This window comes from Serinus canaria, chromosome 25 (genome assembly GCF_022539315.1).
Source record: "Serinus canaria isolate serCan28SL12 chromosome 25, serCan2020, whole genome shotgun sequence".
In the NCBI taxonomy this organism is placed as follows: domain Eukaryota; kingdom Metazoa; phylum Chordata; class Aves; order Passeriformes; family Fringillidae; genus Serinus; species Serinus canaria.
Window position 1 is genome coordinate 11,193,217 of NC_066338.1, and position 19,913 is coordinate 11,213,129.

Here is a 19,913-nt window from a genome sequence, read left to right on the forward strand (position 1 = left end):
CGTGCTCCGGCTCCGTCGCCGTCACCGCCGCCGTCAGCGGCCCCGGGGCCGCCCCCGCCTCCGCCCCGCCGCGGCCCGGGGACACGGTGGACGGGTCTGAGCTCTCTCGGCCTGCGGCTCCGCCGAGGTCCCTGCACGGGGCCAGCGGGGCGGCGGAGCCCCGGGTTGGGATCTGAGCGGGAGAGCGCGAGACTTGGCGGAAGAAGGCCGGGACCGGAGACCCCGCGGCCCCGCCGTAGGCCCGTAGGGGGGGGGTCTCAGATCCGGCACTGCCGGGCCTCGGGGAGCCCCGTCCACGCCGTGCCCGGTGCCCCCCGTGACCCCCCGTGACCCCTCCCGGGCAGGGGCGGGGCTCCCCGCCGGCCCCGCCCTGCTTCCCTGGGTCTGCGCTAGCGTCACTTCCTGTATATCGCGAGACGCTTCCGGCGGGGCCGCCCCGCCCGTTCCGGCGACGGTACTTCCGGGAGCGGGGCCGTCCCGCCGCCATCTTGGGCGGGCTCCGGGGCTGCGGCGGCGGCGGCGGCGGAGCGGGTCCCTCCATGGGAAGATGCAGCGGGCGGGGCCGGAGGAGGCGGCGAGGACGCAGGCGGCGGCGGGGGGACCCGGGCGGAGCGGGGCCGAGGTGGCGGCGGCCCCCGCCGGGCGGCTCCTGAGGCGGGAGCTGCGGCTGCTCGAGTCCATCTTCCACCGCGGCCACGAGCGGTTCCGCATTGGCAGCGCCTGCCCGGACGAGATCAGCTGCGAGTTCGTCCCTGGGGCCGGGGCCCGCGCCGGCGCCTCTGCCTCGCGGGGGCCGCCGCCGGGACCCGTCCGTATTCACTGCAACATCACGGTGAGGCCCGGGGGGCGGCGGGCCCGGGCTCTGCAGGGGCACCGCCAGGCGGCCCCGGCACCGGGGGCTGCTCCTCCGCGGGTACGGGGCTGTCGCCGTTGGGGCCCGGGGTGAGCCAGGCCTGTGCCCCAACGTCCCTGGAGGTGGCTGCGGGGGGCGGCTGCCCCCGTCCCCTTTCTCCGTGGGGCCTCCGGCAGCGCCTATGAGCCACCGCGAGCTCCTCGGGGCCGCGGCTCACGCAGAGAACACCCGGTGGGCAGTGCCCGGCGGCAGTCCCGCCGTGCCGGTGTACGAGGGCTGGCCATTCCCCGTGGTGTTTGGAACCTCCAGTCCTGTTCCGTTGCTCGTCACCAGGCGTGGAGCCCCTCAGACCGCCCCCGTTTTCCCTGCTTTCCCCGGTTTTGTTTTGGAGGGTTTCCCGGGTGCCCTGATCTCCCTGGAGAAGAGACATCTGCGGCAGCAGCGTCAGCTCCTCCTCCCTTCTCTGGCTCATCCGCACCGGTGTTTTAGGGATCCCGGTGCTGGATGGCTCGGCGCTGCAGTGCTGATGCCCTCTTTGACCACAAGTTACAGCTGGTTTGTGTCTCCAAGCGAGGAGGGCTAGCAGAGCTTGGATAGCCCCTGGTGCAGAGTCTGAATGGGACTAATGACCAGGATTTTCTGGAGGGGCATGTTGGGAGTGTTGCCGGGGCTTTGTCCTGGATTAAAGGTGCCTGCTTGGCCTCTGCTCTGCGTGGGTGCTGCCAGGTTCTTCTGTAACTGCTGGTGCAAAGCTGTGAGGGTAGTAGCCCATGGGCAATGTGGGACGCCCTCAGTGTCCTGCCTCTGCTGCCTTCCACCCCCAGTGGCCCCAGGGCCGGAGGGGTGGCCAGAATGCCACTGTTCTCCCTCCCTGTTCAGTCCTGGGCCAGGGGACACAGCCCAGAGCTAGCCCAGCATGGTCACAGTTGGGGTTTGTGTTGTCCTCAGCCCCAGGTTTATGCTGGAGGGTGGATCAGTCACCTGTGGTGTGATCTCTGTGGTACAGAGGGATCTTCAGTCCCCACCCCGTCTGGCTCACTGCTCTGTGCACCACAACAGCCTCCATCCCACCAACACCCCCTTCTCCCCCTCTCCAGGAGTCTTATCCAGCTGTTCCCCCCATATGGTCTGTGGAGTCAGACGATCCCAACCTGGCAGCTATCCTGGAGAGGCTGGTGGAAGTCAGGAAAGGAAACACCTTGGTGAGATGTGCTCTGCTGCCTGGGGCAGGGAAGGGCTGGCAGCTTTGGGGGTAACTCCCTGCTTACTTGTTCCCAGCTGCCTGAAAGGGGGATTGCCTCTGGTCTCATAAAAGTTCCAGATATTTGGGATGAACTTCTCTGACATCATTTGATGCCGGGGTGGGATTTTGCACCTGTGTCTCCTGCTGCTTGGAGCAGAAGAGAGCAGCCCTGGGGCCTTTGCTGGCTGGCTGCAGGGCCGAGACTCAGCTGGGCTCCCCACACTTTGCTGACCCTCTACTCTCTGGGCAGCTTTTGCAGCACCTGAAGCGAATAATCTCTGACCTGTGCAAACTCTACAACCTCCCCCAACATCCAGATGTTGAAATGCTGGACCAGCCTCTGCCGGCAGAACAGGTAAGTGGCTCAGGAAAAGCTCCCAGAGCTCAGAAAACAAGTTCCCTGATGTTTGCTCTGGAGGTTTCTGGGGTTACCAGAGGAGGAACACAGTGGGTGAGAGGTTGGATTCCTGTCCTGGGTGATGCCAGCCTGCTCTGCTGGGCCTTGGTGCTGTTTTCTGTAAAGGCTCTCAGCTGCTTTTTGCTTTTAATTGGTTCTGCTTGTTCATCCCTGTTTGACCTCACCTTGGAAGCATCTGGGAAGGCAGGAGAGCATTTTCCCAGGATGCTGACCACACAATCTCCATTCCTATCCTCCCCACAGAACACCCAGGAAGAGGTGTCCTCTGAAGAGGAAGATGAAGAAATGCCAGAGGTAAGTGCCACCTTAATGTGTGAGGATATGTGCCAGAGAGCTGAGCACATGTAGAAAAGTGCTGAAAGGTGTGAGGGCACAGGGGTCTTGCTTGGGAGAAGCTTGTGGCCACCAGACAGAGAAGTTTGGACCAAAGGCTGGATAATTCGTGGCATTTTGATGCTGAGGATTCTGAGGCACAGCTGGGCTTCACATATTCACAAACCCCAGGAGAGCACTGTAGCCACATTTCTCTTTACAGAGAAAAGCAAGGCACAATTCTTCCCAAGAATATTTCTGGGTTTCACATTCTCTGAACCTCAGAGAAAGAAAAAACAATTCTTATCTTATTTGCTGCTCCTGTGTTGTTCACAAGTGGAATGCATTGTGGAAGATTGTTTACCTGAAGGGAATTGATAACTGGATTCTGGTGTGAGTGTTTTGATTCACTGACCAGTTGAATCCAGGTGTGTGTGTGGGGACTGTTGGCTGACAGTCATGAGATTGTATGCAGTGGAGTGCAGTTGAGTGCTGGGCAGATTCAGTGTAGATGTAATGTAATATAGTACAGAAAAATAGAGTATAATAAAGTAATTAATTAGCTTGATTAATTAGCTTAATTAAGGATGGAGTCCTCCTTATCCTTCCTCTCCTTCACTGGGGACAAAGATATCCACTGTAGAGCACAGAGGCTGAGCATGGCCATGTAGCCATGGCCTCCAGGGGCATGTGGATGAGCTGTGAGCAGAGCTGCTTGGGCAGTACATGCTGTTCTCTAAAGCCTGGAATTCCTGCAGGAGAGATGCATTTCTGGGTTGCTGTTGCTGGCAGGGAAATCTGTGTTGCACGGAACTCCCACAGAGAGGATGAGGTCAGGTGGCTGAGTGTGCAAGTGAGCTAATTGCCAGCAGTGGTGGAGGCAGCCACACTTCACTGCAAGCTGAGGGCACCTTGCTGCACAACCCACAGGCTCTGGTTGTTTGGTTTGCAGTTTAGAGATCTGTGGAAGTGGGTGGAATAATCTTGAATCTCCATGGTGACGTTTAGCAATGCCTCAGACACGAGAACAGCACAGGCACTGAGTCAGCAGTGCTGTGGAGCCTGGGGGCAGGTCACTGAGCAGCAGCACCCCAGCAGTTGGGGGGTCTTGGCAAAGTTAATTGCTTGCTAAATTAAGGCTGGGCTTTGCCAGTGTCCACGGGGAAAAGGGGGATGGTTAAACTGGCACCAGCATAACCTTGTGAATCTGCAAATCTGCAGCTTGATGGCAAATCAGAGTGCAAGGCCTCTACTCCTCTGGGCTGGAAAAATGAATCCTGAGGAGCTGAGCATTCCCCCTTGTGCTTTTTGCGAATGCCAGGCATTGTGAAGGGAGAATGCTCACGTAGAGCAAAGGTTTTGTGCTGAGCAGTGGGATTTGTTCAGCTGTGTGGAGGAGTGAAGCAGCAGAACTGTGGCCTGGCACACAGATTCATTATGCAGGTTAATCTACTCGAAGGATTTTCTAGGAGGATCTGTTTTCCTGTGTGAGTCTAAAAATGTCCTAGCCCTTCCAAAAACACTGCTCAGTAGCCATGACGAGCCCAGAGAGGCCAGAGTAAACACTTGTTGAGAGGATTTAGTGCCAGTGCTGGAGCTCTGTATGCCCACAGCCATTTCCAGGCAGCTGAACCCTGAGTGAATGGGGAGAGATTTCTGTAGTGGGCCCAAATGGCTACAACTGTTTTTTCCCCATCAGGGCCTTGCACTTCCCCATGTTATTTTGGGAAACAGCGAGGGCCAAAGGCTCTTCTGGGGTCAGGTACTACGCTTGGGGTGTGCTGAGCTGATCTACAGAGAGACCTGCTGTGAAATCCCCACTCTTGCTGAGGGAATAACATCCCATGCAGCTGGATTTGAGTGCAGGGATCTGTTCTCGTGGTGCTGGTGACCTGTGTCCCTGTTAGGGTTTGGCTAGCCCAGGGGGCCTGGCAGCACTGTGCCAAGGCATCCAGCAGTGTGGCACAAGCTGCTGAAGCCACAGGTGTGGCAAGATCCAGGGTCATGGTTACATGGGACTTGCTGAGGACTGAGAGATTAATGGGTTGTTATAAATAGGCATGAGACATGGCAGGGGAGAGTCCAGCAAAGAAAGAGCTCTCATGAGCCCAGTTGAGTGTCCAGACCTTGTGTCTTCCACTCTATTTGTGCCCCAGATCAGGAGCTGGGACTTTCTGGGATGAAGGAGTTGCACTAGGAATGCTTCCTGGGTGAGGGCAGCTCAGCACTCAGAGCAGGAAGGAGCAAGGCCACATCTCTTTGAGTTTTCCTCTTCCCTTCCCAGGACACTGAGGACTTGGACCACTATGAGATGAAAGAGGAAGAGCCGGCAGATGGGAGAAAGACAGAGGATGAAGGCATTGGGAAAGAAAACCTGGCCATTTTAGAGAAAATAAAAAAGAACCAGAGGCAAGATTACTTAAATGTACGTGTCGCTCAGTGGGCAGGTGGGCTGGGGAAGCAGAGGGACTCAAGGGCAAGAGTGATGGAGGCCCTCTCCAAAGGTACAGCAGTACCAGTTATCCAGGGCTGATGGGGCTGAAGCAGAGGAGTCTGTCAGCTGCCTCTGCAGCTGATGGAGGGCACTGGGTGACCCCAGGGGCATTGGTGCCTCATGAGGCAGTCCTCCTGCTGCAAGATCTGGGCCTGCCTTCTGCCCCACGAGCTGTGCCCCTATGATCACGTGAGGCTGTGGAGGTGGATTGTGCTTTTGTACCCCTGGGCTGAGATTCTAAGACAGTAGAGAAGACACAGAGGTGTTTCTGCTGCAGCTGTGCTGCCTGAGGTGACATATTTTGGGCAAGGGACAGGCTGAGAGGTGCCAGGCAGGATACAGTCTGGTATAGAGGCTGGACTGAGTTGTAGCTCATAGAGCAGTAGTCATGGTTGGGTGCAGCATAACAATCCAACTTTCCCCTCCCTGTTCCTTGCAGGGTGCAGTGTCTGGGTCTGTGCAGGCCACTGACCGGCTAATGAAGGAGCTCAGGGATATTTACCGATCACCAAGTTTCAAGGGCGGTGAGTGCTGCCAGGAGCTCTGGGGAGGAGGATTCCTTCTCCTCCTATGGGGTACCCAGGAGCTGGGCCTTGGGGCTGTGCTGCTCAGCTGAGGGGGCGGATCTCTGACATTGGATGGCTGTGGCTCTGTCAAGAGTGATCAAAACCACCTTACCCTCTCTCTTCCCTGCCACTGCTGGATGGAAGTGAGGAGCATGCTGTGGGTCAGAGAATCATCTGACTTTGAGGGGGATGGTGTTCCTACTCCTTTCCTGAGCCCAGGAACAGATTTCTTTCAGAGAAAGAAACTGCTGCCCTCAGGACTGTCCTGGATAGGTGCTGCTTTTCATGGAGGGGCACTGCCCAAATGAAGTTGTGCTGCAGGGCCCAGGGAGTTTGAAATCTGGGTGATGGCTCAACCCCCTCTCTGTGTCCTCCCACAGTGACAACCCCCTGTGTTCTCCTTGCAGGATACTATGCAGTTGAACTAGTGAATGACAGCCTGTACGATTGGAACGTCAAACTCCTGAAGTAGGTGGCCCAGCTTGGGATCTTACATTTTTGGTGGGTTTTGGTGATGGGACCAGAAAGTCCCTGTGAGCAGAGGGGACATGAGCATGGCAGGGCAGCACCAAGCAGACCTTGAGTTAGCCTCTCTCAGGCAGCTGGCTTGCTGTCTCCACGACAAAAAGGAGATGATATCTCCAGACAAGATGAGGTAATCGGAGGACTCTGCAAGTCTCTGCTGTTCCTAGAGTCCGGAAAGAGGTGCAGCAGGCAAACCCTGAGCTTTCACACCCTCCAGACACCAGTGCTGCCTTTTCCTTGGGCCAGGCAGCCTTTATTTTTAAGCTAGCAGCATGGAAAAGGGGTGTGATGGTCTTCTCTGCAAACCAGAAGCAGAATTCTGGCAGCCCGTGCTGTCTGTGTGGCTGCCCGGCTGTGCAGGTACGGCAGCTCCGGGTGCGGTGACAGCGAGCACGGCTGGCCTGAGGTGCATGGCCTTGCCTGATCCTCTGGGCTTTTCCTCTCAAAGGGTTGACGAGGACAGCGCTTTGCACAACGATCTTCAAATCCTCAAAGAGAAAGAAGGAACAGATTTCATCCTCCTCAACTTCTCTTTTAAAGTAAGGCTCCCCCTCCCCGAGAGATGCCTGACTCAGTGAGGCATCAGAGAACTCAGTGACTCTGCTTCCCTTTTCTCATTGCAGGATAACTTTCCTTTTGATCCACCATTTGTAAGGGTTGTATCCCCGGTGCTGTCAGGGGGGTGAGTAACTGTCTCTTTCTGCTCTGCAGTGCTGCTTTCTGCAGCAGTTTTCGCTGGGTTTATCCAGAGCTGTGCAGTCCTGTGACTTCCTTGACATGGATTTGCCATTGGGAAGCAGACAGGGATGGTGGAGTTTTTAGCCTATTTTTTCCATCAGAAATCTAATCAGAGAAGACATTTCACCTCTGGAGCAGTGGGTGGGTATAATAACATCTGTCTGTGTGGTAACTTTGTCTGATTCCTTCCCAGGTATGTTTTGGGTGGTGGTGCCATCTGCATGGAGCTGCTTACAAAACAGGTGGGTACTGCTCCCTGCGGGAGCTGGGGGAGCTGTTCTGCCTACCACACTCGGTATTCCTGACAGCTCCTGCCCTACCACTGCCTGCCAGAGCTGGGGAAGGCCCTTTGGTTGCACTGGGAGCACAGGTGGGTGGTTCTGGCCTCAACTTGTGTTTCATCCCTAAGGGCTGGAGTAGTGCCTACTCCATCGAGTCTGTGATCATGCAGATCAGTGCAACGCTGGTGAAAGGGAAGGCACGAGTACAATTTGGAGCCAACAAGGTAGGGCCTGGGCTACACTAGGAGAATGGGGGTGGTAGATGGGGGCACAGCCAGGTCTGGCTGCACAGGGAAGGTGTGTGGGATGGCTTCCCCAAGGTTCCTGCTGGACTAATGGTCTCCTTGCCTTCCCTTGCAGAACCAGTACAGCCTGACAAGAGCGCAGCAGTCCTACAAGTCCCTTGTTCAGATCCATGAGAAGAATGGTAAGGACTGAGGGAGAGGGCCTGCATTTTCCCTTGCTTGTTTGGGCTGCCCAGACGAGCCACTTGAGTTTTGTTCCTGCCTCGGGTATGGAGGTGACAGCAGCAGTGGCAGCTGCTGTGACACAGTGGCTGCAGAGTGCTGCTGCCCTCTCTGCTGCCCAGTGCTGGGCCCTGGTGGCTGTAACTAGAGGCAGCCCCTCACTGATCACTTGGACTTCATGATCTGAAAGGTCTTTTCCAGCCTAAATGATTTTGTGTTTGCCCGTGTGGTGTTGGGAAGTCAGCCAGAGGGAAAGGCTCCCAATAATCAGGAATATGTGGCCCTTTAGAAGTGGCACTTGGCTGCTTTTGACAGCTTATCCAGGTGCAGTTTCCTCCCTCACAGATCTCTCCTCATTTCAGGCTGGTATACACCACCCAAGGAGGATGGCTAGTGTGGATGCTGCAGGACCAATCTGAATATCTTCTGGATGCTCTACTTGGATCTTAGTGATGCCTCTTGGCTTTCTCCCAGGATGTAATAGCTCTGCCTGTTGCAGGACAATACTGGCTGTTCAAAACTCTAAATAACTGTTTAAGGAGTTGGACTGACCCAGAACACTTGGTGGGCCCATGCTAGCAGGCATTCTTGTTAAAACAAACTCTTGAGCCTCTTGTATTGCTGGAAACTTTTGACTCTACTCCAGTCTAGAGCATCCTCCTTACCTATGCTATGGATTTAATTTATTTTCTTATTTCATGTACACTGCTTTTTTTTGTTACGGTGTATGATGGATGTGTATGGAAAATGTATCTTTGGAGAAAAATTACAGTTTGTTAATTTGAGAATGCTGGTCTAACTAATTTTTTCCAAGCTCCTGCTGGGTGGGTTGTGCCCTGCAAACCCTGCTGCAGCCCTGCTCCCAGGGTGGGGCAGTTAGTGGAGCTGTGGTGGGCCCAAGCCCTGCAGGAAGACTTGGTGCAGCTGCCTTGGGAGAAGAAAAGCCCCTTTCTTTTTTGGCGTGGAGGGAGCAGGGTTTCTGCCCCATCTTCCCTGGGCAAACCCAGCTTTGCTCTATAAACTGCAGACTTTCAGCTCAGGGCATAGAGGGGGAGATCTATGAGGCTGTCCTCTCTGCTGCACTGGAGGAAGGGTCTGTGGGTGTATCCCAGGGCTGCCAGCTCACGCCCCACACTTCTCCCGGTCCTCTGGCCGAGCAGTAAGATGAGGTGAGGCCTGAGCTTTGTCCTGTTTCTCCCCACTAGCCATGCATGGAGGCTGAGCCCCTTGTCCTCATCCCTGCTGTGCTATGGCTGCAAGCTTCTCTTCTGCAGGGAGTGGAGCATGGGCACTGCTCTGTCCTGCCATTGCCCCCATCCCTGGCCAGGACCTGTTCCAGCAGTGAACGCCCCGTTCTATGGGGTTTTCTTTTACTTTCCTTAAGCTACTGTTCCTGCTCGCCTTTGTACTCCAGCTCTCCGTGGATGGGGTTGCTGCAGTTGTGGCCTGTTTCCTTGAATCCCCACGGCCCTGTTTTGAGTCAGCTGGAAGGAGATTTGGCTGTTGGAGCTCCTCTAACTCTGGCCACGTCCTCATCTGGAGGACAGAAGGGACGCACCAGTGTCAAAGATGGAGCCATGCATATTAACTCACTGTGTTTGAATAAAAGTCATTAGAAAATCAAAGAGCCTCAGAACTCCATTATCTGCTTCAGCAGCTGCTTCCCTGTCCTGCTCAGAGCCTTGGAATAAAAAGATGATGTTAGGAGAGGGATTACTCACAGCTGCAAGAAGGGCTCTGACCTCAGCCTGGGGACTATTTTTAAGTGCTTTGCTGAAGGACCAGAGGATTTGTGAAGCTGAGCAGCTCTGCCCTGTGTCCTCCAGCCCAAACTAGCAGCTCTTGGGGTTCTGGTTCCTCTCCAACCCTGCTCCTGGTACCTGGGACTGGGGGCGCAGAAGTAGCTGCACTCAGCTCTCACCTTTAGTTCAGGAACCTGCTAGGTAGCAGGATAATTCAGTTTAATGAAGGTTTAAAGCACTTCAGGGCTTTCTCTTGGGTGAAGTAGGGGCTGCTCTGCTGAGCCCAGTGATGGTGTTGGTTTGGGATTGGGTATGCTGAGTTGGCTGGGAGAGCTCATGGCACACACTCCCAGGTCATGGTGACTTTACAGGCTGGGATGAGCAGAACTGAAGAGGGCCCTGCAGAACACTGTCACTGGGATGTTGACCTGACAAGCATCGAGTGCTTGATGTGAAGTGAAGCAGGAGCAGGTGTCTAGCAGGCCATCTGCCAGTCCTGTTTACACCTGCCCAGGGAGGAGCCATCCCACTCTGAGCCAGGCTTGGCCTTCATGGCCACCAGGCTGGCTCTGGGAAGCAGGTGTGCAGAGCCACCTGCCACCACTGCCAAAGGCACTCCCAAGGCCTTCCCCTGTGGGAGCTGGCGGAGAACAAGGACAAGAGAAGTCTTCCTGAAGGAGAAATGTGGCACATTGGTGTGAACACTGCAGCACAAAGTGACCAGGATAATGCTGCCTGCATGTCAGTCCTATTGAGGCCCCATAAAAATTGAGGGGGATTGAAATCTGCCTTTTGAAGGAAAGAAAAGGAACCAGCACCCGAGATTGCTGGTGGGGAAGTAGTTTTCCTAAGCCTCAAGAAGGCAAAGCTGAAGCCAGGCAAGATCCCACCGGCAGTTCGGGCACCAGCCTGCCAGTGGCATCGCACCACTGCAAGGCACATCCTTCCCGCAGCGCTAGCGAGGAAATTGCCATCACTTCCTAAGGAGCTGCCAGCGCCCAGCACCTCCCCCTGTACAGAAAGGGAGCCCGTATTCTGCCACAAACTCCCATCCTGGGGCTATGGGAGCAATTCTGCTGCAAATCCCTCTCCTCTTCCCGTGCAGTTGCAAAGGGGCAGAGGTTGCTGCTGTAAGGGCCCCCCAGCACTGCAGCCCGACAGGAGCCCAAACCACTGGGCTCTGCCGCGCTTTTCCAGCGAGGTGACAGCACGGCCAGAACTTGGCTGGAGTGGTGCGAGCCACAGAGAGTGTCCTGGCTGCACACAGCGCTTGTGCCCCGTCGGGCTGTGCTCGGGGTCCCTGTGAAGGTGCTGTGCACAGGGGACTGGCGGGGCTGTGCAGCCTCCATCCATAGCGAGCAGAGCCCATGCCCAGGCTCAGTCCTCAGGGTGCGTGCCCAGGGTGTCTGGAGGGGCCCAGGCACGCCGGTCTGTGCTGTCCTGGAGTCCCTGCGCAGGGTCCGCTCGTACGGTCCGTCCGGGGGATCCGTGTCTGGGGTGGTCCCATCAGCCAGGCAGGGTCACGGGGTGTCTCCACCCCACCGAGACCGGACCCCCACCGGAGCTTCCCACGGCTCCCCGGGTCGGCCGCGGCCGCCTGCCCGCTGGTGCCGCGCCGTTCCCCGAGGCCGCCCCCTCCGGATCTGGGCGGGAAGCGCCGGCCCCTGCCGCCCCCTCCGGCCCCGGCCCGGCCCGGCCCCGGCCCATCCCGTCGCAGCCGCATGGGGCCCCCCGGGCCGGCCTGACCCCTCTCCGAAGCCCCTCTGCCCCCGAAGACGGGCCCTGCCGAGGAGCCGCGACGGGACCCCCCGGCTGCCCGTTCCCGGCCGGGCCCTCCCGAGCTCGTAGAGACTCCCCCGGACCCCGTCCTCAGGGGCAGCGGACCCCTGGAACCTCTCCGGGACTGTCCCGGCCGGACTCCTCCGACCCCCGGCGAGACCCCCCGGCTCATCCCATTGCTGGAGCAGATACGCCGGCCCCCTCCAAGACCCTTCCCCGGGGCCAGGCACCTCCGAGGGCACGCGGTTCCCTCCCCGGGCCGCAGGAGCCGGCACCCCTGGGGACCCACCGGCTGTCCCCGCCGGGGCCGAGGACGCCTGGAGCCCCCCACGAAGGCCCCGGTCCCCCGGCCCGCATCCCCGCTCCCGGGCTGGCCCCAGTCCGCAGAGGATCCCGTTCCCGGGGCTGGGGGCAGCCGGGCTGCCCAGCGCCCCCCGGCTGAGTCGACTCCGAGCCGGCGGGGCAGCCGTGGGGTGTCGCGGAGCCCCGGGAGGGCTGCGGCACCCTGCGTCTCCCCAGCTCCATGGCGGCCAAGTGGTTCAAGGAGTTCCCATCCAACCTGAAGACTGTTTCAGAGAAGGCTCGGCCGGGAAGCGGGAGCCTCGGGAAGAGCCGCAAAAATTCAGCCGCTGAGCTGGGGGGCTACCGGGCGGCTGGGGGTGGCAAGGAAGGGGGCAGCCGGCTGTCACGGGACAACCTGCAGGGTCTACTGCAGGCCGCCACCGGGAAGATGCGGAAGAATTCCCGAGTGGAGGGAGGCACGCCGGAGGGACCCTCCAAAACCTACATCAACCGCCTCATCAAGGTGGAGGCTTCCGAGAAGAACGGGAAAGGGCACCCCGGACCCCTGCCTGCAAGCCTGCCTGCCCCCGAGCAGGACAAGGGGAAGCCCCCCAAGACAGAGACGGTAAGGCAGGGACTGAGAGGCTGGGGCAGAGGGGGAAATGCGGGGAGCGCGAAGCGCTGGCAGCTTTAATTGCTTTGGTCTCCGACTCATTAGCCTGGCTGACTTCGTACTTTTATCCTGCCTGGCTCCACTGCCTTTAAATTCCTTCAAAGCTGCCTTCATCCCAGCTGCCCTTCACCCATTCAGGGGTGGGGGGGGGGGGGGGTCGTCGGGCATCCTCATCATAGCCAGCCTGACCCCAGAGCTCATCTGCTGGTTAAACAAAGGCTGACGCAAAGCTTCTCTGGGAAGCTGGTCTTTCACCCCTGCACAGCCTTGGGAGGACTGGAAGCCAGTCAGCAGGCTTGCTGTCACCCAGAAAGGTCCCAGAGCTCCCCCAAGCTCCTCACCATCACTGTGGGGCATAGGAATGGTCTGGATTGCCCCCACCTGAAGTTGCCATTGGGTGCATCCTCTGGGGTTGTGGCTCCATTTACCCCAGATAAGCCGCCATCCTTCCCTGGGGACCCCAGTGTGCCTGTTCCTTGCCTGGGTCTGTGTTGGTGGCATCTCTGCCACCCCTGGTGGGACCCCCATGGCCAGAAATGCCCCCTGAAGGCAGACATGCCTGTTCTCTGCCCAGGTCATCATCCTGGAGGATTATGCAGACCCTTACGATGCCAAACGCACCAAGGGGCAGCGGGACGCTGAGCGCCTGGGGGAGAACGATGGGTACATGGAGCCCTATGATGCCCAGCAGATGATCACAGGTATGTGCCACAGCAGCACAGCTGGCACCGCTCCCCCGCCAGGAGCCTGTGGCTGCCCTTGGAGCCACCCGGCGCAGGAGGCTCCGGGAACAGGAAAGCCGCTTGCCGCTTCCTGCGGCTGCGCAGGGCCAGATAAGGAGTGGGAGCAAGGCCGGACACTGACCTGTGCTGGCCGGCCCCTCAGCCGTGTCCGTGACCTGCTGCCATCACCCATGGGCACATGTGGCCACTGCAAAGCTCTCGATGCCCCCCAGTCATCCCAGGGTACCACCCCCCAAGAGTTCCCCATGGACGTGCCCCCCAGGCAGCGACACCCCAGCCGGCGTGGCTACCGTCCAGCTGGCCACAACAACAGGAACTGACTGGGCCGGAAGCTGGAAATAAAAGATTTGCTGCTGATTTTTTTTTCCGTGCAGGGCAGCCCAGGCTGTTAGGCGAGGACTGGCGCCGTGGGGAGAAGCAGGGGGCTGGGAGGGGCGAGCCCCTGGGGCGGCCTCCCGCACAGCTGAGCTCCAGCTCGGGGTGTAGCATCCTGCTGCCATGGAGCCCAGCTGGCCCCACTGGTTTGGGCCCGTGCCTGTGGCGCCAGCAGCCCCAGGGCTGGACAGCAGACCAGGCGCCATAAGGATGGGCCCCTTCCTGCTCCAGCTCCTCCCGAGCTGGCTCCTGATGGGGCGTTGCCGGCGTGGACTCCCCAGCACATCCCTCATTGAGGGCTGGTCGTGGGACTGGGGGGTCTCGGGGGACACACAGACCCATCCCTGACCCGCCATCCCTCTTCCCCACAGAAATCCGTCGTCGTGGCTCCAAGGATCCCCTGGTCAAAGCCATCCTGCTGCTGGACGGCCCTGGAGAGCCTGGGGAGGGGGGTGCCAAGCTGGATGTTGCCAAGCGTCTGGGGGGCAAGGAGGTGGCAGGGAAGGGGCCACAGCTCTATGACACCCCTTACGAGCCTGGGGAGGGGGTGGCCGGGGGGACCCCAGAGCGCAGGGTGAGGGCTGGTGATGGGCGCCTGCCCGAGAATGACGAGCGCCCAGCGGGGGAGTATGAGCAGCCCTGGGAGTGGAAGAAGGAGCAGATTGTCAAAGCACTGTCAGGTAGGGGACAGGGACGGGATGGGAGTGAGAAGGGGGAAAGGGACAGGCATGGGATGGAAATGGGGATGGCAGCAGGGACAGGGATGGGGACAGACTTTCTAGCAGGGCTTGTGACAAGAGGACAAGGGGCAATGGTTTTGAACTAGAAGGGGCACTTTAGGTACAAGAATTTTCTTGGGCTGAGGATGGCAAGGCACTGGCACAGGTTGCTCAAAGAGGTGATGCCTGCCAAGTCAGGTTGGATGGGGCTCTGAACAACCTGATGTAACTGAAGATGTCCCTTTTCATGATGGGGTGTTGGACCAGATGGGTTCAGGCACATGGCTGGAGAAGGGGTTAGGACTGGCAATGGGGGATGTGGTGGGGCTGGGGACAGGGATGGATCTAGGGATGGGGATCAAAAGTGGAGGTGGGGCTTTGAGGGCTCAAATCTTGTCCCTCCCAGTCCAGTTTGAGGGCTCGGAGCGTCCTAAGGAGGAGACGCCACGGCAGCACCTACGCCAGAAGAGCTGGACCCCCAAGATGCTGAAGCCGGCGGGCACCGATCACAGCGAGGGGGAGCGGGTGGACCCCGCCTTGGCACTGGAGAAACAGCCGTGAGTTGCGAGGCTGATCCACGCCTGGGGAACGGGGCGAGGAGGGACGGAGTGCCCGATGTTTTGCCACGGCTCAGCGTCACTCTCTGTGTCCCCGCAGCTGGTACCACGGGGCCATCACGCGGGCCGAGGCGGAGAGTCGGCTGCAGCCGTGCCGGGAGGCCGGGTACCTGGTGCGCACCAGCGAGACCGGCAGCGGCAAGTACTCCATCGCGCTCAAGTGAGTGTCGGGGTGCCCACAGAACTGGGGGGTTCCGGGGGGTCCCACCGTGGGTAGATGGGGTGAATCCCCACCCTGGGGCGCTGCTTCGGCGGCAGTTCCCCCTGGTTGTTCCCACCAAAAGCCCTGATGGGGAGGAAGCACCCGGTTCCCGAGGGATGGCACCCCCCGATCCGCGGGGGGACCCAGGCATCCTGGTGCGAAGCCGGGGCGGAGGGGGGGGTACGGCGTGTCCCCCTCCCCGGAGCATTGTCGGGAGCGCCAGCGGCGTTTCCTTCCTGAGGAAGTGCAGCCCCTGGAGCCGAAACAATCAGAGCGGGACGGGAACAAACAGGGGTGGATACGGCCTCGGGGCAGGCGGGCGCCGGGGGGCTGGCGGCAACACTGATGCCTGCTGGCCACCCAGGACCAGCCAGGGCTGCGTCCACATCATCGTGGCCCAGACCAAGGACAACAAGTACACGCTCAGCCAGGCCAGCGGTGTCTTCGCCAGCATCCCCGAAGTTGTGCACTACTATTCCACTGAGAAGCTGCCCTTCAAGGGGGCTGAGCACATGGCCCTGCTGCACCCCGTCCACTGCAAGCTGCATTAGCGGCGGCTGATGCCGCCCCCGAGTGGTCTGCGACCCCTCCCCACCCCGTCGCATGAGACAGCGATGGGCATGAACCACGGGAAGGGGCTGGTGAGACAATCCCATCATGTCTGCAGTCCTGAAGGGACCCCACTCCTGGACTCCAGCAGGGCTGTCCCCCTTTCACTGGGACAAGTCCTGACCACCCTGTGCCAGAAACAACTTCTCACGGGGCTGCCCACATGCCTGAGCTGGGGGCATGCAGTGAGACTGGGATGTGTAATGATCTAGTAAAATAAACTTGTTGGCTGAGAGGACGCAGTGGTGCTGGGATGGGCCTTGTGCTGGCAGGAGTCACCAGTTTTGGGGGCCAGGGGTACTGGGGCTCCCCCAGGAGCACATCTGCATCCTGCCAGGCTTTTTATAGCACAGGGCCAGCAGAAGGGAAGAGGAACACTGTCCCCAGGGTGCCTGAGCACCCTCTTCCCTCGACCTGTGGTTTCCTGCCCGGGTACAGCTGCAGCTCCCCGGGGCGTTGCACAACCCAGCACTGGGTGGGCAGTGCAGGGCAGAGGGCCTGAGGCAGGAAGGTGTGCAGAGCACAGAGGGTACAGCCTGGAAGGCACTAGTGAACCACGGAGCACAGCCTGGGGTACATGGGGGGGGGGGGGGGCACAGTGAGAGTATAGCAAAGGAGGGGGTGAATGAAGTGGGGTACAGTCCCCCTGGAGCCACTCCCAGACAATGGGGAGGCTGCAGCGACCCCTCTGCTACCCTGCTCCCAGCAGCCACTCCAGCATAAATCCAAAGCATTTATTTGAGCCACATTGTCCCGTTTCCCCAACGTGTGCTTTAAAAAGGAGCCCTGAGGGGGCTGCAGCAGAGGTGTGGGGCTGATCCAGCCAGGCCCTCCCTTCCCAACCACCGTGGCACTGTAGGGACCAGGCTCTTCCCTGTGGGACCCCCAGACCCGGTCCCAGACCTGGTCCTGGGCCAGCTCCCAAACTCTGGTGCAGCCATGCTTCCAGTGCTCTCACTCCTGGCCATCCCAGCTTGGCCATGGTGCTGAAGGTGCCCCCAGGACCCAGTTTGTGTTTTTCCTAGCTGCTTCCCCATGGGGGATGGAACTGATTCTCCTCCTCAGAGGCTTGTCCCAGCCACAGAGCCACCAGATAGTGGGGGGGCAACTGCTCCCAGAGCCAGATCAAAGCCCTGGGACCCTCCATCCAACCCCCAAGCACCTACCAGCATATTCAACCCCTGGCTACTGCCCTGAGGAGGAATAATCTGCCTGAGTTATGTGGAGCACTCCAGGGGCTGAGGGGGCAGGGTGTGAGAGCAGAGGGGTATGACTGAGTGCGGGTTGGGGTAAGCTTAGAGGGACCAGCATGTGCTGCCCCTCGCCCTCTGGCTTGGTCGTCTCCTGCCCATTTGTCCACCACATCTGCCTGTACCTGCAGGGGAGAAGAGAGGCTCCAGGTCAGAGAGGAGGCAGACACAACTCCCTGGGGCAGACCCTGGCACTCACCTCACCACGATGCCAACAAACAGGGCGATGCCAAGGAGCAGACTCCCCCCGGTGACCAGGAAGGTATAGGGGGATGCCACAGGATGGGTGCTGGCTTCCATCACAGACCCTGACACAGAGAATGGGTGGGCTCATGGTGAAGATAAGGATAAGATAAGGATAAGATAAGGTGTCCCTGCCCCCCAGCCCCAGTGCAGGAATCCTTCCTCACCACCAGCACCATTAGCATCATCCTCCTCAAAGAGCCTGGGGGACAGTGTCACCCCAGAGGTGCCATCTTCTGTGGGGACCTGCAAAAGGTGGGGAGGCACAATGGGACAGGTCAGCCCTCATGCCCTGGTGTTCTCGTGTCCCACACAGGGACAAGAGACCCCTTCAGGACCAAGACCATTGTTACCTGTGAGCTGAAAGGCTCCATTTCAGAGGTGAGCTCCCAAGGGTCTGCACAGTGAGGGGGGAGTATGAGACTTGGAGAGCCCATGCTGAGCCCCCAGTCTCAGGGCCCCACGTTCCCCTCCTACCTGTCCAGGGGGTGCCCACGGCCTCCTGGCTCCACTCGCTCCACATGCCGTGGCCAAACTCATCCTTCGCCCTCACCTGCACCACGTGCCTTGTCCCGCGCCACGCGTCGCGGATGTCGAGCCAAGTTGTTGTCACCTGATCCACCTGGAGGGGACACAGGGCTGGGGACAGTCTGGCCATGGACAAGGGGCATGCCAGCAGGCGGGGTCTCACCTCCATGAAGGTCGGGGCAGGCTCGGGGCGGTAGCGGACCTGGAAGTGGAGCCAGTAGAAGCGGGGGTCCCAGGAGGCGGGGTAGGACCAGTTCACCTGCAGCCGCTGCGGCGCCTTCTCCAGAGCCTGCACCGTCACATTCACCGGGGGGTCTGGCCTCACTGCTGGGGGAGCAGGGGCTCAGAGCCTCGCACTGCACCCCTGCCACCCCAGCTCCCAGCCACGGACAGCACTCACAGACACTTCTGAGGGTGATGATCTTGTCTTTGCCAGCCGAGCCACCGGCGCTGTTGCTGACACACGTGGACACCACGAGGTGTTTGATATCATCAGTGTCAGGTGGCACCTTCAACCGGCAAATGAACTTCCGTGCCTTGGACAAGTAGTGGCACCGCTGCTCTGTGGCATTCTCAGCCACAAACCTGTGAGGTCAAAGCTCAGGGGGGGCTGCAGCATGCTCTAGGCACAGGGCAGCTGTGGGGGACACGTCCTATGCTGTGGGGTCCCCAGCAGTGTTAGAAAAAGGGTCTGTAGGGAGGGATACATTCTGTGCCATGGGGTCCCAGAGAGCGCTAGGCAACGGGGCCATGGGGAAGGAACACGTTCTGTGCTGTGGACTCCCTGCTACCAGTAGCTTCTAGGGAAAGGGTCTGCAGGGAGGCAAGCAGCCTGAGCCATGGGGTCCCAGATAGCACCAGATCCATGGAGAGGGACATGTTCTGTCCTACTGGGGTCCCAGCCCACGGTGGATGCAGTGACAGCACTCACCTCCGCTTCAGCCAGAGCACTGCCTGTGTCCCTGGGGATGGCTTCCTCTTCTGTGGCCACTCACACAGGACATCCTTGTCGTGGCTCCGCCGGTAGCAGGAGACCTGAGGAGTTTCAGGGGGCTCTGCAAGGCAGAGAGGTGCTGGGGGACAGGGGCCATCACAGGCAATGCTGCGAGAGACATTCCCACCCCAGCGTGGACCCACCTGCCACCAGCAGCCGCAGGGAGCGCAGCAGGTGGCTCCCCACGGAGCAGCTGTAGTGCCCAGAGTCCTTGTAGCGCAGCTGCCTCAGCAGCAGCGTGTTTCCCTCTGCCAGCTGCCGTCCCCAGTTCCCTGCTGCTCCCTGCTCCTCCACCTGCCACAACACCGTGGTGTTTGCAGGCACCTCATCCTGGCAGGTCAACGTGATGTTGGCTCCCAGGTGGCCCAACACCGTGTCCCGCGGCAGTCCTGGAGGAACAAGAAGGGAGCAGGCAATGAACGTGTGACCCCAGCACCAGTGGGTGTCCCTGGAGATGGAAGGCACACAATCATCTGCTCCCCATGTCTGGTGATTGCTGTGGGTCAGGGCACTGAGCTGGAGAGTGGCAGTGGCGCCTCACATTGTGGGGTATGAGGGGTCTGGTGGCGGGGAGCACAGCTCGGGGAAGGTGGCACACTGGGACCGGTGGTTCTGCTAGTCTCTACATGGGGGTCGGTCCAGTGCCAGAGGGGTTAAATGACTGTGCTGGCTGCCGGCCTGGTCGGGCCTGGGCAGCGCTCCCGGCTCCCTCCAAAGGTCAGCGGCCAGCGTGAACCTGCTGTTTCCTTTGGCTTCTGCTGCTGGGAATGCAACCAGCACCCAGCAGCGCCAGGGACACAGGACCGGGACACAGCTCCCACCCCCAGGAGTGCCGTACCACCACCCGCCCACCTCCCCGGGCCCGGCTGAGCTCCTCTGGGGCCGGCACGGAACCGCATGTGTCCCCTCGCCGTGCCCGGACCCACGAGGCCCAGGTACCGGCAGAGGCTCAGGGCCGCCCCCGCTCCCGCGCTGCCCGGTGCCGGTCGCACTCACCGGCGGGGCCGCAGGGCCGCCCGGCGGCGGCGAGGTGGACGAGGAAGCCGAGAGAAAGGAGAAGGAGGAGAAGCGGCCCCGGCGGCCGCGCCATGCGCCCAGTCCCGGGTAGGAAAACATCGGCGGCGCCGGGGTTGTGAAACCGGGCGAGGGGCGGGGCGGCACGTGCGCCCGGGGCCGGGCGAGCCAACACCGCCCCGTGCCGGCCCCGGCTCCTCGCGACCTCCGCCGTGCCCCCCCTCCTCCTCCCCTCCCCAGGACACA

The 19,913-nt window shown here is 59.9% G+C and overlaps 3 protein-coding genes across 11 annotated transcripts; 2 read left to right on the plus strand and 1 right to left on the minus strand.

The window, feature by feature from the left end:
* Positions 1-528: 528 nt before the first annotated feature.
* Positions 529-8,685, plus strand: UBE2Q1 (ubiquitin conjugating enzyme E2 Q1). 4 transcript variants are annotated; one of them, XM_030231653.2, is made up of 13 exons: positions 529-832; positions 1,951-2,055; positions 2,347-2,451; positions 2,758-2,808; positions 5,111-5,251; positions 5,760-5,844; positions 6,294-6,354; positions 6,860-6,950; positions 7,035-7,093; positions 7,343-7,391; positions 7,559-7,654; positions 7,791-7,857; positions 8,260-8,685. In XM_030231653.2, exons 1-13 carry the CDS (start codon positions 548-550, stop codon positions 8,289-8,291), a joined length of 1,227 nt encoding a protein of 408 aa, XP_030087513.2. In that variant the 5' UTR covers positions 529-547; the 3' UTR covers positions 8,292-8,685. The 4 variants fall into 4 exon arrangements, 3 of the variants coding, with proteins under 3 accessions (XP_030087513.2, XP_050840698.1, XP_050840697.1); XM_050984741.1 differs by lacking the exon at positions 529-832 and adding an exon at positions 854-1,408; XM_050984740.1 differs by lacking the exon at positions 529-832 and adding an exon at positions 1,440-1,541.
* Positions 8,686-11,800: 3,115 nt separating this feature from the next.
* SHE (Src homology 2 domain containing E) lies at positions 11,801-15,876 on the plus strand. The gene is made up of 6 exons (XM_030230844.2): positions 11,801-12,325; positions 12,948-13,074; positions 13,863-14,171; positions 14,617-14,767; positions 14,868-14,987; positions 15,394-15,876. The coding sequence occupies exons 1-6, from the start codon at positions 11,942-11,944 to the stop codon at positions 15,578-15,580; spliced, it is 1,278 nt and encodes a 425-aa protein (XP_030086704.2). The 5' UTR covers positions 11,801-11,941; the 3' UTR covers positions 15,581-15,876.
* Positions 15,877-16,358: 482 nt separating this feature from the next.
* IL6R (interleukin 6 receptor) lies at positions 16,359-19,821 on the minus strand. 6 transcript variants are annotated; one of them, XM_050984732.1, is made up of 10 exons: positions 19,650-19,821; positions 18,797-19,042; positions 18,591-18,732; positions 18,060-18,244; positions 17,862-17,986; positions 17,609-17,753; positions 17,485-17,528; positions 17,299-17,377; positions 17,088-17,196; positions 16,359-17,013 (listed from the first exon to the last, which is right to left on the minus strand). In XM_050984732.1, exons 1-10 carry the CDS (start codon positions 19,741-19,743, stop codon positions 16,824-16,826), a joined length of 1,359 nt encoding a protein of 452 aa, XP_050840689.1. In that variant the 5' UTR covers positions 19,744-19,821; the 3' UTR covers positions 16,359-16,823. The 6 variants fall into 6 exon arrangements, with proteins under 6 accessions (XP_050840689.1, XP_050840687.1, XP_050840688.1 ...); XM_050984730.1 differs by having other exon boundaries at positions 17,823-17,986; positions 19,650-19,818; XM_050984731.1 differs by having other exon boundaries at positions 17,823-17,983; positions 19,650-19,816.
* Positions 19,822-19,913: the final 92 nt, after the last annotated feature.

Excerpts from the sequence above, each read along its gene's own strand:
- UBE2Q1 (XM_030231653.2), top strand. The coding sequence starts at position 548 with ATGCAGCGGGCGGGGCCGGAGGAGGCGGCGAGGACGCAGGCGGCGGCG. Across the intron at positions 2,056-2,346 it reads TCAGGAAAGGAAACACCTTG|CTTTTGCAGCACCTGAAGCG; the intron begins GTGAGATGTGCT and ends CTCTCTGGGCAG. Across the intron at positions 5,845-6,293 it reads ATCACCAAGTTTCAAGGGCG|GATACTATGCAGTTGAACTA; the intron begins GTGAGTGCTGCC and ends TTCTCCTTGCAG.
- SHE (XM_030230844.2), top strand. The coding sequence starts at position 11,942 with ATGGCGGCCAAGTGGTTCAAGGAGTTCCCATCCAACCTGAAGACTGTT. Across the intron at positions 14,768-14,867 it reads TTGGCACTGGAGAAACAGCC|CTGGTACCACGGGGCCATCA; the intron begins GTGAGTTGCGAG and ends GTGTCCCCGCAG. Across the intron at positions 14,988-15,393 it reads AAGTACTCCATCGCGCTCAA|GACCAGCCAGGGCTGCGTCC; the intron begins GTGAGTGTCGGG and ends CTGGCCACCCAG.
- IL6R (XM_050984729.1), bottom strand. The coding sequence starts at position 19,743 with ATGGCGCGGCCGCCGGGGCCGCTTCTCCTCCTTCTCCTTTCTCTCGGC. Across the intron at positions 18,245-18,590 it reads GTGCTCTGGCTGAAGCGGAG|GTTTGTGGCTGAGAATGCCA; the intron begins GTGAGTGCTGTC and ends TTGACCTCACAG. Across the intron at positions 17,014-17,087 it reads TTTGTTGGCATCGTGGTGAG|GTACAGGCAGATGTGGTGGA; the intron begins GTGAGTGCCAGG and ends TCTCCCCTGCAG.